The sequence below is a fragment of the Capra hircus genome, chromosome 2 (genome assembly GCF_001704415.2).
Source record: "Capra hircus breed San Clemente chromosome 2, ASM170441v1, whole genome shotgun sequence".
NCBI classification, from domain to species: Eukaryota; Metazoa; Chordata; class Mammalia; order Artiodactyla; family Bovidae; genus Capra; species Capra hircus.
In genome coordinates, this window is record NC_030809.1 from 91871844 (window position 1) to 91884745 (window position 12902).

The 12902-nt window shown below is 41.6% G+C and overlaps 1 protein-coding gene across 3 annotated transcripts in view; it reads right to left on the reverse strand.

The window, feature by feature from the left end:
* The window catches only part of CACNB4 (calcium voltage-gated channel auxiliary subunit beta 4), a 151428-nt gene that overhangs the window by 40577 nt on the left and 97949 nt on the right, over positions 1-12902 (reverse strand). For 2 of the 3 annotated variants that reach the window (XM_005676129.3, XM_013969693.2), the window contains 3 exons: positions 12091-12110; positions 11785-11865; positions 10422-10480 (listed from right to left, as the gene is read on the reverse strand). In XM_005676129.3, the coding sequence (XP_005676186.1) occupies positions 10422-10480; positions 11785-11865; positions 12091-12110 (160 nt within the window). The remainder of the gene's footprint in view (positions 1-10421; positions 10481-11784; positions 11866-12090; positions 12111-12902) is intronic. The other variant, XM_018063053.1, reaches the window with a different exon arrangement.

The following is a 12902-nucleotide window of genomic DNA, read 5'->3' on the forward strand; positions in this document are numbered from 1 at the left end:
AATCAAATCTTCTAGTTTTATACTAGCCAAGTAGTGACCTTGGTTCTTAGAAGTTGGAGGGATTATCAGCAGATGTGCACTCGTATTTTTTCTGGGTTTTAACACACTTTTATAAAGCCATTTTCAAATATATATAAAGTTTTTAACCAAGAGGCAGAATAATAACACACAAACAAAAATCAGGAAATGAAAACTACTTCATGTGTTCTGAAAACAAAAAAGGTGTGGACAATAAAAGTTTCTTTTTCTTTTTTTTATTGGTCAATAAAATACCAGCTAATTTGTTGTTGTGGTCGCTAAATTGTATCTGACTCTTTGTGACCCCATGGACTGCAGCACACCTGGCTTCCCTGTCCTTCACTAATTTGTTAATGTGTTATTTCTTAATAAAAATACATATGTAGAAAAGAGTTTAGGAGAAGACAGACACAGTTCCAGAAACCCTCCAATAAGACAAAGTAGGAGTTTCCATTTTCTATGCAGATACTTACTATTATCAAAATCAGACACCAAATCCAAACTTTTTGTTGTTTAAAAGGCTCCCCCCACCAAAAAAAAGGCTCCCCAGTAAAGTAATTACATTCATTAAGTGCTACCTAGTTTATATAGTTTTTTTTTTTACTTAAACTAATACTCTTTCTACTTCTTTTCTTGATATACCTTCATATCTTCTAGTGACTTAATACTTCCATCTATCTTTGATATACATCTCTAAAAAGTTCCCTTGGATACTTCTCTGTGACACAGTGTCAGTAATTACTAGTGAGGAGTGAAGGATGTTCAGTTCCCCAGCAGACTGGATATATATAAATCTGGTAAATCTGAATCCCGGTTGTTACTTATTTCCGATTTGGAATCCTTCATAATTTCTGCACTCCCATCAGTGCTATGAGTTTTATTAGTTTTCTGTGACTTATCTATGGAAAGACATTACTCCCAGGTGAGACACATTCATTCAAAAATAATTAGTATTTCCAGGTTGATAATAGAAAGCTAAAGATGCTTTTATACTCTATCCTTACCACATCCAATATGTAACCCTGTTAGTATATTAATTAAAAAAAAAACTCTTATTCTTCACAAAGGAAAACATCCCAAAGGTCAGACAGCACACTGTCAGGAGAGGGGAAGGAATGGAAGGCATACATGGACCTGGGGAGTCTCTCTGGATCTTCCTCTTGCAGGCTGCGTGACCATGGGCAAATCATGCCATTTTTTTGAGCATCAGGATGATAATTAATAAAATGGTGATAGTAGTTCTGCCAGACTATCTCACAGGACAGTCACTAGGAACCAATGAGGCACTATCTAAAAGTGTTTTCTTAAATATTCATTCATAGTTATAGCATGAACTCTCCCATTGCCAGAGTCCATGAAACTTGCATATACTCTGAGGGTGGGAGAATAAGGTCAGACATGTTACAGTCAAAATCTGCTAATTTAAATATTCATATGTGGTGTGAGGGGCTCAATAAATTATCTCGAGTGCTCGAGTATCCACAGATGAGTCTGCATTTGAATGGAGAGTAGGAGGAGCTGATAAGAGAGTGCTACTGGTTACGAAACAGAAGGCACTGTATTGTTCTTTTCCATTTGTCGCCTACGATTACAAGTTGTTTTCATTCTTCCATGTCTTGGCTGCTTTGTGATAGCATCAGCTGTTGCCATTTCCTTTCATAAATAAATACTACTCCTTTGATTCTCCCTCAATTATATTTTTAGCCTCCTTTCTTTAAATTCTTCCTAAAACCTTTTTTTTTAAAGCATGCCTTGGCTAGTAGCTTCAGATCCTATTTGTATGTTCATTTAGGATTTGGGGCCATAATCGTGTTGGTTAGTTACAAAGTGTCCTATAACTGCCATAGAGCTGATCTGATTCAGTTGTCAAAAAGCCTAAAGTTACAACTTTGTTGGGATTTGAAATGATTAGCATAGGTCAACACATTGCAATTGGTTTGACTGCTTGCTGTTCAGCCTGTGAATGGTAGATTCAACCAGCTGAACAAACCTCATCTGAAAGGATGATCCCTGATGAATGTTTGTGGTGTGAAATGAAGAGAGAAAAGCTCCATGCCATTGTGCATGCACCGTGCCCCTGCCAGGCCGGTGCACCGTACCAGCTCGTTAGACTCATTCACTTAGTTTATGACTTGTGCATAGGAACTATCAGGATATCCACTGTCAGGAGAAGGGAAGAAACGGAAGGCATACGTGGAGCTGGATATCCACATGTACAGGGGTTCCCTGAGGAAGTATCCAGTATTGTGCTTTTCATTCTTTCTGACATACATTCTAGTTAAGCCTTGAAATTATTAAGCAATGAATCCATTAAGCAATGAATGACAATAAAATTGTAAAATAAGTAGCTTTAAACTGATTCAGATCATTCCTAAGGTATCATAAAAGAGTAAGTATATGATTCTGTAGGAGACACTGTTGGTGTTTAATTCAATTTGTTGAATTATTTTTTAGCCAAGATCTGAGAAACAGTACTGAAGAGGAAAGACTTTCAGGCAGTTTCTTTTTCTCTTTTGGCTCTTTCTGAAAAAGAAATTATCCTATTTTGTCTACCCTACTGCATTCATAGTCAGTGAAACATGGAGGAGGTTTCCATTAGAACATATTGTTTATGCTGTATTGCTATGCAAAAGCCCGCTGTGTAATTGTTCTCTTGGCTGGTTTCAATTAAAGACTATTTGTTGTTTTCTCTCCTTTTATTAATTGGTGGAACACAATGCAGCAGATTGTCATGGCTCAAAATGTAAGGATATTCCCCACACAGCAGACATGTCAGAGTCATAGTGAAACTACAAGCACATTTCTTTTTCCTAATCAAAGTTTCCGTATGCACCAGTGAATGGATTATTGTCTTTCTGCTGCAGTGGCCTCTGCTAATTTGAAAGCAAGCCCTCTCTCCTACTCGCACCTTTATTATCTAGCTTTCTCAAACTCTGCCACACATCGGATCTCTCTCAGAGTCTCTCTCTAGCCATTTCTTCTTCTGCTGCTGCTGCTCCTCACATCACTACACCCTCTGCTGTGTGTGCCATCAAGCACCTTGGATCACTTGTCACTGGAATTTTAGTTCTATTTCTATTAAAATCATCTTCAATAGTGTATGCTTGATGAATCAGGTAACTCAAGCTGATAAATCTCTGCTGTTACAATTAAATGCACTTCCTCTCTCTCTAAGTCTGAAGATTGAGGAAGAACCTCAGATTCTTCATTCTTGAAGGCAGTAATTAAGTCAGTCACTTTCTCTTTGCTAAATTACAATAATTACTTCCTTCTTTTCCATAAGGTCCTACCTTGCAAACCTTTACTAACACTGCTGTTTATACGGATGTTATGTGGGGACCAAAACAAACAGAAATTTAGACTGCACGTGGGATGGCATTTGTTCAGCTCAAGAGCTCTTGTGGGGCCACAGGATGAAGCTCTGCTCAGAACTTCCTTAATTAAAGGCCCACAGGTTAAAGCCATGTGACTCTAAGCACAGCTGAAGGAAGCCTGCTTGACTGAGCCAGGCATATCAGCTATTAACAACCCAGGGAGAGCTGCATGAAGGTAAGGGTCATGGCCCCTGTCATCAGAGGCGAGGATCAAAACCAATGTTAAGTTAAAAAGCCAGACTTCAGCTGTTTCTTTGCAATGCCTTTTTAAAGAAGTAGATTCCCAGTACTCAAAAGTTACAAACAGAAGCAGGGTATCCATCTACCTGTTGTTTGACTTGAGAGATTAGAATATAAGGACTTTTTACATTTCCTTCCAACTCCAATAGTCTAGTATTCAGTACTTTTCACTTGTTTTCTTTGAAATTACTTCATTCTCTGTCTATCTTGTTTAAAGAGAGAGAGAGAATAGGATACACCTATGGCTTTCCTATTAAACCCTTGTGTCCACTAGATAAATATGGCAGACTGCTATTTGTTCAACAAAATCCATTTTCTCTTCCTCCTGGGCGCATTCCTAGCTTCCTTTGCAAGTAGGCGTGGCCACATGTCTAAGTTCTAGCCAGTGAAATGTGAGAATGATGTGAACCAGAGAAGCTGGTTCACTCCTCTCCCTACAGCTGATTGTAGAGATCAACCCCAGGCCAGTGGTCCCAAATGATGCACAGGACAAACTTTCTTTCCCATCCTTCCCTTCTCCATCCTACCCACCTTCCCAGCTGGGGAACACCTGCCTCAGACTGACAATAAGCAACAATAAGTTTCTACCAAGTGTGATTTATCCATTTTGGGCTCTATTTATCAAGGCAATCTAGCCTGAATTCTGACCAGTGCATTCTTTTGGCAAAACATGTTAGCCTTTGTCCTGCTTCATTGTGTACTCCAAGGCCAAATCTGCCTGTTAACGCCAGGTATCTTTTGACTTCCTACTTTTGCATTCCAGTCTCCTATGATGAAAAGGACATCTTTTTTTTGGTATTTGTTCTAGAAGGTCTAGTAGGTCATCGTAGAACTATTCAACTTCAGCTTCTTCGGCGTTAGAGCGTAGACTTGGATTATTGTGATATTGAATGGTTTGCCTTGGAAACAAACAGAGATCATTCTGTCATTTTTGAGATTGCACCCAAGTACTGCATCTCAGACTCTTCTGTTGACTATGAGGGCTACTACATTTCTTCTAAGGGATTCTTGTCCACAGTAGTAGATATAATGGTCATCTGAATTAAATTTGCCCATTCCAGTCCATTTTAGTTCACTGATTCCTAAAATGTCGATAGTATATTCAAAAGCAGAGACATTACTTTGCCGACTAAGGTCCGTCTAGCCAAGGCTATGGTTTTTCCTGTGGTCATGTATGGATGTGAGAGTTGGACTGTGAAGAAGGCTGAGCACCGAAGAATTAATGCTTTTGAACTGTGGTGTTGGAGAAGACTCTTGAGGGTCCGTTGGACTGCAGGGAGATCCAACCAGTCCATTCTGAAGGAAATCAGCCCTGGGATTTCTTTGGAAGGAATGATGCTAAAGCTGAAACTCCAGTACTTTGGCCACCTCATGGGAAGAGTTGGCTCATTGGAAAAGTCTTTGATGCTGGGAGGGATTGGGGGCAGGAAGAGAAGGGGACGACAGAGGGTGAGATGGCTGGATGGCATCACTGACTTGATGGACGTGAGTCTGGGTGAACTCTGGGAGTTGGTGATGGACAGGGAGGCCGGGCGTGCTGTGATTCATGGGGTCACAAAGAGACACGACTGAGCGACTGAACTGAACTGAACTGAAAATGTCAATGTTCACTCTTGCCATCTCCTGTTTGACCACTTCCAATTTTCTCTGATTCATGGACCTAACATTCCAGGTTCATTTCTTTACGGCATCGGACTTCACTTTCATCACCAGTCATATCCACAACCGGGCATTGTTTTTGCTTTGGCTCCATCTCTTCACTGTTTCTTGAGTTATTTCTCCACTCTTTTCCAGTAGCATATTGGGCACCTACCAACCTGGGAAGTTTATCTTTCAGTGTCATATTTTTTCGCCTTTTCATACTGTTCATGGAGTTCTCAAGGCAAGAACACTGAAGTGGTTTACCATTCCCTTCTCCAGTGGACCACATTTTGTCAGAACTCTCCACCATGACCCGGCCATCTTGGGTGGCCCTGCATGGCATGGTTCATAGTTTCATTGAGTTAGCCAAGGCTGTGATCCATGTGACCAGTGTGGTGAGTTTTCTGTGATTGTGGTTTTCATTCTGTCTGCCCTCTGATGGAGAAGGATAAGAGGCTTATGGAAGCTTCCTGATGGGAGAGACTGACTGTGGGGGAAACTGGGTCTTGTTCTGATGGTCAGGGGCCTGCTCAGTAAATCTTTAACCCACTTTTCTGTTGATGGGTGGGGCTGTGTTACCTCCCTGTTGTTTGGCCTCAGGCCAAACAATAGTAGGGCTAACGACCATAATGGTAACCTCCTTCAAAAGGACTTATGCACTCACTGTTGTATTCAGTGCCCCTGACCCCGCAGCAGGCCACTGTCGACCCGCGCCTCTGCTGGAGGCTCCTGGACACGCACAGCCAAGTCTGGCTCAGTCTCTTGTGGGGACACAGCTCCTTTCTCCTGGCTCCTGGTGCATACAAGGTTTTGTTTGTGTTCTCCAAGAGTCTGCTTCCCCATTCTTGTGGAAGTTCTGTAATCAAATCCCACTGGCCCCCAAAGTCAAATTCCCTGGGGGTTCTCAGTCTCTTTGCTGGATCCCCAAGTTGGGAAATCTGTTGTGGGTCCTAGAACTTTCTTTCTTAAGAGTAGGAGAATTTCTTTGGTATATTGTTCTGCAGTTTGTGGGTTGTCTGCTCAGCAGCTCTATGGTGGGGCTAATGGCAACCTCCTCCAAGAGGGCTTATGCCACACACTGTGTGTCCCAGGTAGCTACACCCACAGCCCCTGTTGCTGTGGCAGGCCACTGCTGACCCATGCCTCCATAGGAGACACTCAGACACTCAAAGGCAGGTCTGGCTCAGTTTTTCTGGGACTCTGGGTCCTGATGCACACAAAGTTTTGTTTGAGCCCTCTGAGCATCTCTGGCAGGTATGGGGTTTGATTCTAAATGTGATTTCACCCCTCCTACCATCTTGTTGGGGCTTCTCCTTTGCCCTTGGATGTAGGGTATCTTTTTTGGGGGGATCTTTTTTTGGTGAGACAGATAACATTCTGTCAATGACTGTTCAGCTGTGAGTTGAAATTTTGCAGTTCTCACTGGGGGCGGTGAGCACTTATCCTTCTATTCCACCATCTCATTTTCAACAACACAAGAGATGACTCTACACGTGGACATCCTCAGATGGTCAATACTGAAATCAAATTGATGATATTCTTTGCATCCAAAGATGGAGAAGCTCTATACAGTCAGCAAAAATAAGACTGGGAGCTGACTGTGGCTCAAATCATGAACTCCTTATTGAGAAACTCAGGCTTAAATTGAAGAAAGTAGGGAAAACCACTTGATCTCTAAATCAAATCCCTTACGATTATATAGTGGAAGTGACAAATAGATTCAAGGGATTAGATCTGATAGATAGAGTGCCTGAAGAACTATGGATGGAGGTCCGTGACATTGTACAGGAGGTGATGATCAAGACCATCCCCAAGAAAAGAAATGCAAAAAGGCAAAATGGTTGTCTAAGGAAGCCTTACAAATAGCTGAGAGAAGAAGAGAAGCAAAAGGCAAAGAAGAGAAGCAAAAGGCAAAGAAGAGAAGGAAAGTATATCCATTTGAATGCAGAGTTCCAAAGAATAGCAAAGAGAGATAAGAAAGCCTCCCTTGGTGATCAATGCAAAGAGATAGAGGAAAACAATAGCTGGGAAAGACTAGACATCTCTTCAAGAAAGTCAGAGATATCAAGGGAACATTTCATGCAAAGATGGGCACAATAAAGGACAGAAATGGTATGGACCTAACAGAAGCAGAAGATATTAAGAGGTGTCTAGAATACACAAAGAACCATACAAAAAAGATCTCCATGATCCAGATAACCACAAAGGTGTGATCACTCACCTAGAGTCAGATACCCTGGAATGTGAAGTCAAGTGGGCCTTAGGAAGCATCATTATGAACAAAGCTAGTGGAGATGATGGGATTCCAGCTGAGCTATTAAAAATCCTAAAAGATGATGCTGTGAAAGTGCTGCCCTCAATATGCCAGCAAATTTGGAAAATTCAGTAGTGGCCACAGGACTGGAAAAGGTCAGTTTTCATTCCAGTCCCAAAGAAAGGCAATGCCAAAGAATGTTCAAACTACCACACAATTGTACTTACCTCACACAGTAGCAAAGTAATTCTCAAAATTCTCCAGGCGAGGTTTCAACAGTATGTGAACCAAGAACTTCCAGATTTTGAAGCTGGATTTAGAAAAGGCAGAGGAACCAGAGATCAAATTGGCAACATCTGTTGGATCATTGATAAAGCAAGAGAGTTCCAGAAAAACATCTACTTCTGCTTTACTGACTACACCAAAGTCTTTGACTGTGTGGATCACAATAAACTGTGGAAAATTCTAAAAGAGGTGGGAATACCAGACCACCTGACCTGAGAAATCTATCTCCTGAGAAATCTGTATGCAGGTCAAGAAGCAACAGTTAAGACCAGACATGGAACAATGGACTGGTTGCAAATTGGGAAATGAATATGTCAAGGCTGTATATTGTCACCTTGCTTATTTAATTTGTATGCAGAGTACATCATGAGAAATGCTGGGCTGGATGAAGCACAGGCTGGAATCAAGATTGCTGGGAGAAATATCAATAACTTCATATAGGCAGATGACACCATCCTTATGGCAGAAAGTGAAGAGGACCTAAAGAGCCTCTTGATGAAACTGAAGGAGGAGAGTGAAAAGTTGGCTTAAAACTCAACATTCAGAAAACTAAGATCATGGCATCTGGTTCCATCATTTCATGGCACATAGATGGGGAAATAATGGAAACAGTAACAAGCTTTATTTTCTTGAGCTCCAAAATCATTGCAGATGGTGACTGAAGCATGAAATTAAAAGACACTTGCTCTTTGGAAGAAAAGCTATGACCAACCTAGACAGCACATTAAAAAGCAGAGACATTACTTTGCCAGCAAAGGTCCATCTAGTCAAAGCTATGGTTTTTCCAGTAGTCATGAATGACTGTCAGAGTCCAACCATAAAGAAGGCTGAGCACCAAAGAACTAATGCTTTGAACTGTGGTTTGGAGGAGACTCTTGAGAGTCCCTTGTACAGCAAGGAGATCCGGCCAGTCAATCCTAAAGGAAATCAGTCCTGAATATTCATTGGAAGGACTGATGCTGAAGATGAAGCTCCAATACTTTGGCCACCTAATGCAAAAAACTGACTCACTGGAAAAGACTGTGATGCTAGGAAAGATTGAAGGCAGGAGGCGAAGGGGATGACAGAGGATGAGATGGTTGGATGGCATCACCAACTCAATGGACACGAGTTTGAGCAAGCTCTGGGAGTTGGTGATGGACAGGGAAGCCTGGCGTGCTGCAGTCCACGGGGTTGCAAAGAGTCGGACCCGAGTGAGCAACTGAACTGAAACTGAAGTCTGTACTGAAGTACTTAGCAATTCATATAATGGCACTGAAGCTTTCTGCTTTCTTGAACTAAAATATCAATTATTGGAACTAAAATCCCAGCTTATTTTCTTTCTATTATATATAGTCCCAGAAACTAACAAATACTTTAAACACAATTATCCAGAAGGTTTTTCTTTTAAATAAATATATACAATTTGTACTTAAAGCATTATCATATTTGCTTTTTCTCTTAAAATATCATATTTTTAGAAACCTATGTGGAAATTTAAAAAATATCTTTAAATACTTAAAAATTTAGTAAGCTGGATGCATTTAACCATACTTATCCATCAGTAGTGTTTTCTTTATTTCTAATAAATCTTCAGGTATTGATTTCATGTGGTTATTTTTACAAGGAATACATTCTGCGTTGTGAAAGAGCTTAGTTCTTAGTATTGAGTCAGTGTGGACTTTTTAACATTTCTCTGCAAAATACAGAAGCTCCTTCCAGATATTTTTCACAAAACTGAAATGATAAAATTTTCCAGTGGTTAAAGACTGTGCCATGTTGATATGGGTCACAGTGAAATAGGATACATAGAAAAGAAACCAATAAAATAGCAAGGTAATTTCTAGTAAAACAAACCCAGAACTGAATATTCAAAGAAATACTATTCCCTACAAAATAGTCACTTTGGGAGGCTTATGATGAAAACAGGCTTCCTTGGTGCCTCAGTCAGTAAAGAATCTGCCTGCAGTGCAGAAGACTGCCTACAATAGAGTAGACCCAGGTTCGATCCCTGGGTCAGGAAGATGCCCTGGAGAAGGAAACAGTAACCCACTCAAGTTGCACTCCACTTGCCTGGAAAATACCATGGACAGAGGAGCCTGGTGGGCTGCAGTCCATGGGGTTGCAAGAGCAGAGCACAACTTAGCAACTAAACCACCACCACCATGATGGAAACGTTTCTTGCACTCTTCTTTTAAGGAAATTTAGTACTTTATATCTTCATACGATATACATGCATATATGCGTGCACACACACAGTTCCCAAATGACTCTACCCAACGTGACCAGCGATGCTCCATATTGTCAGAAACATTCTACATTTTTCATTATTTTCTCATAAATATGTTTGGTATGAATTCAATTACAAGTGAGAAAATAAAGACTAACACATACATTTAAATAAAACAAATGAATTATTTTCCTTATCAAGGTCCTTCTACTTTAAGAGATTCGATGCTATACATCCTAACTTCATATTTTCAGAGCACTTTCATTGTGTTCTCCCTTGAACATTGAGTTATTTTAATTAGAGAACATCTGCAATCGCAGGAAACATAGACCTACAAATCAATTTATCATTCATGGTGGTTAAAGGAAAATAAAAATGCAAAAGCATCTGTATGTCTCACCTCCCATCAAACCTGTGCTTCAGGAAATCAAAGAGGGCTTTCTGCATCATGTCTGTGACCTTTGCAGAGGTGAGAAAAAAAGAATGAGGCAAACAACAGCAGAGAGAGAGAAATCAAAAGTGAGAGAGCTGCAAAGAAGGGCGTTCCAACCGAAGACCTTATGACAGCTATTTGTCTGCTGGGGGCAGGACAGGGCAAACAACCATGAACAGAGTTTTTCACACTTAACCTACTTGCACTTACTCAGTTTCCCCCATTGGTTCTCCTCCAGGGTGCTGAGGGGTGAACCAGTGGTGTTCACTAGACCCAAGACAGACCCTTATCTCTTTTTTAGGTGACAGAAGGGCCACCAGGAGACCAGGATAAGCTGGCTCTGTGCACAGGTACGGCCTGTCCATGCCATACCTGAGTGGTGCTTGCCCGCGGTGAGAAGCAACTAGAGCTCCTTGGGCCAGCCCCAGGCCCGGCCTCCAGCTAGTCTGTGCAAGTTGGTGGACACATTCTCCACATCCAGGGCTGGACTTTTGTAGACCCCTCTCTGCTCTTCCTCAGACAGTCCCCATTGAGAGGGGGAGGGGAGGGGAGGGAGTGAAACGGGAAGTGGGAGAAGGAGATGGGATTCTTAAACCTGCGTCAAAGAGACTGATTAATTCACTCAACAAATGTGCACTGAAAGCTGACCATGTGCCAGATTTGTGCTGATTCAGTGGGAAGGGTGCCACAGAGGTGGCCCACCTTCAGATAATGTCCTACCCATTTATTCTTATCCATGCTGGCATGAAGTCAAAATGGCAACATCTGAAATGCAGTACATCTAAGTGTTTGCGCTCTTCTTCCTTACATTGCTTAGTTCATCTCTGAAGGAGTTCAATGATATTTTTAATGGAGTTTTCCCCCTTTCTTACGTCCATTAAAATAAAGAAGCAGAGAAATGTTTGGTGGAATATGCCATCGTCTTGAGCACCCAGCAAAGTGAGACCAATTGGTGCTCTGAGGTGAGGTTTGCTGGCACATTGCTTTCATGTTCCCTTGTGGCATTCATTCGCTATTTTTTCTAACAGCAACAGGAACCGTTGAGACAGATAAAATCCTTTTCTTTGAACTGAAAGCAGAGCAAACCTTTGACCAGAACTTCCCATTATAACTATTTTGAGGGAGCTATTTCTAAACACTGTAATACATGAAAGATGAGAAGAGGGCCAGAGAGGGAGGAAATAGCAAAGGGCCATGTGAACCCCACAAAGCACCTCCTGTCTCACAAGCTGAGGGCCCGAGTGTAAGCAAACCCCAAGGAGGAAGCTCCCAGTGGCTGTCTCCTAGGTTCTTGATCAAGAACTGATGGGTAACAGACTGGTATCGGTACCTCATAACCCTTCAGCGACGGCCCCACCAGCACCACCGGACGCATGGATGGCACCACGTCGTAGGGGGGGATGTGCTCCGTCTGAAAGAGACGATTGGACACACATAACAAGGTGTGAGGGTCAGCAGCCCTCCTCCACAGCCACAACATTCACAATCCTCCGGCCAAATGAGAAATGATAACCACGGGTCCCACCAAGGAGACGCCTCCCTCATTTTATAGCCATTTGGGTCACTGAAATGGAGCATTGCAGGCATTTATGGATAGAAACCTTCACAGGAGATTTAAAAAGGAAACATGACTTACCACTTTTTGCTTCTGTTTTGCTAAAAGACAACAATGAGAGCCATATCAAAATATGTAATCTCTGTCATTGTTAGCACACGATTTTAAAAGATGGAAGAATATGCCAATTTGTCCCTATCATTCTCGTCATTTCCCAATCACCCACTCTGCAGAGTATTACTCTACTATTTCATTCTGGTTGGGCCAATTGGGAAGACAAATGCAAAAACAGACCATTTCCTCCCTGAACAAATGACCTCATACCCTGATTTCACAATGGGTGGGGAGGGTGGATTTCATAACATTGGCTAGGCCAGCCACAGGCCATGGGTTGTTCCCGTGCTGGACACAGCATGTGGTGTGGCTGAGAGCAACTTGGACAAAGCAAATTTGATAACAAGAGACTTAGAACAAGAATTTGTATAATAATGACCATCACTGCACTCACTAGCTATTTTTGGATGTGTAATTTTGGTAAACTAGCAGAAGAATTTGCAGTTCTTTTGCGTTCTTAAGGCTTTCTGCTCACTTTCCAGAATACTGACATATTTTTCCTAGTGCATTGCTTTTAATTTCAAGTAAGTTTATAATCAGTTGTCCCTGTTCTTTCTTGTGTGTAATAGTGAACAGCTGCAATGACTTAAATGTTCAGCAAATGGGGATGAGGCAAAATATACTCAATATCTCTGGCTTTGTGGCCACCCATGCAGTCCTGTCCATCTGCGGACAACCTAAAGAACAAGACTTTGGTTCAGAGCCCTGGAGATCAGGTTTCATATACAAGGACTCCGATATTCAGATCTGCTCTGGAACCAACCCAGTTTCCTGCAGTT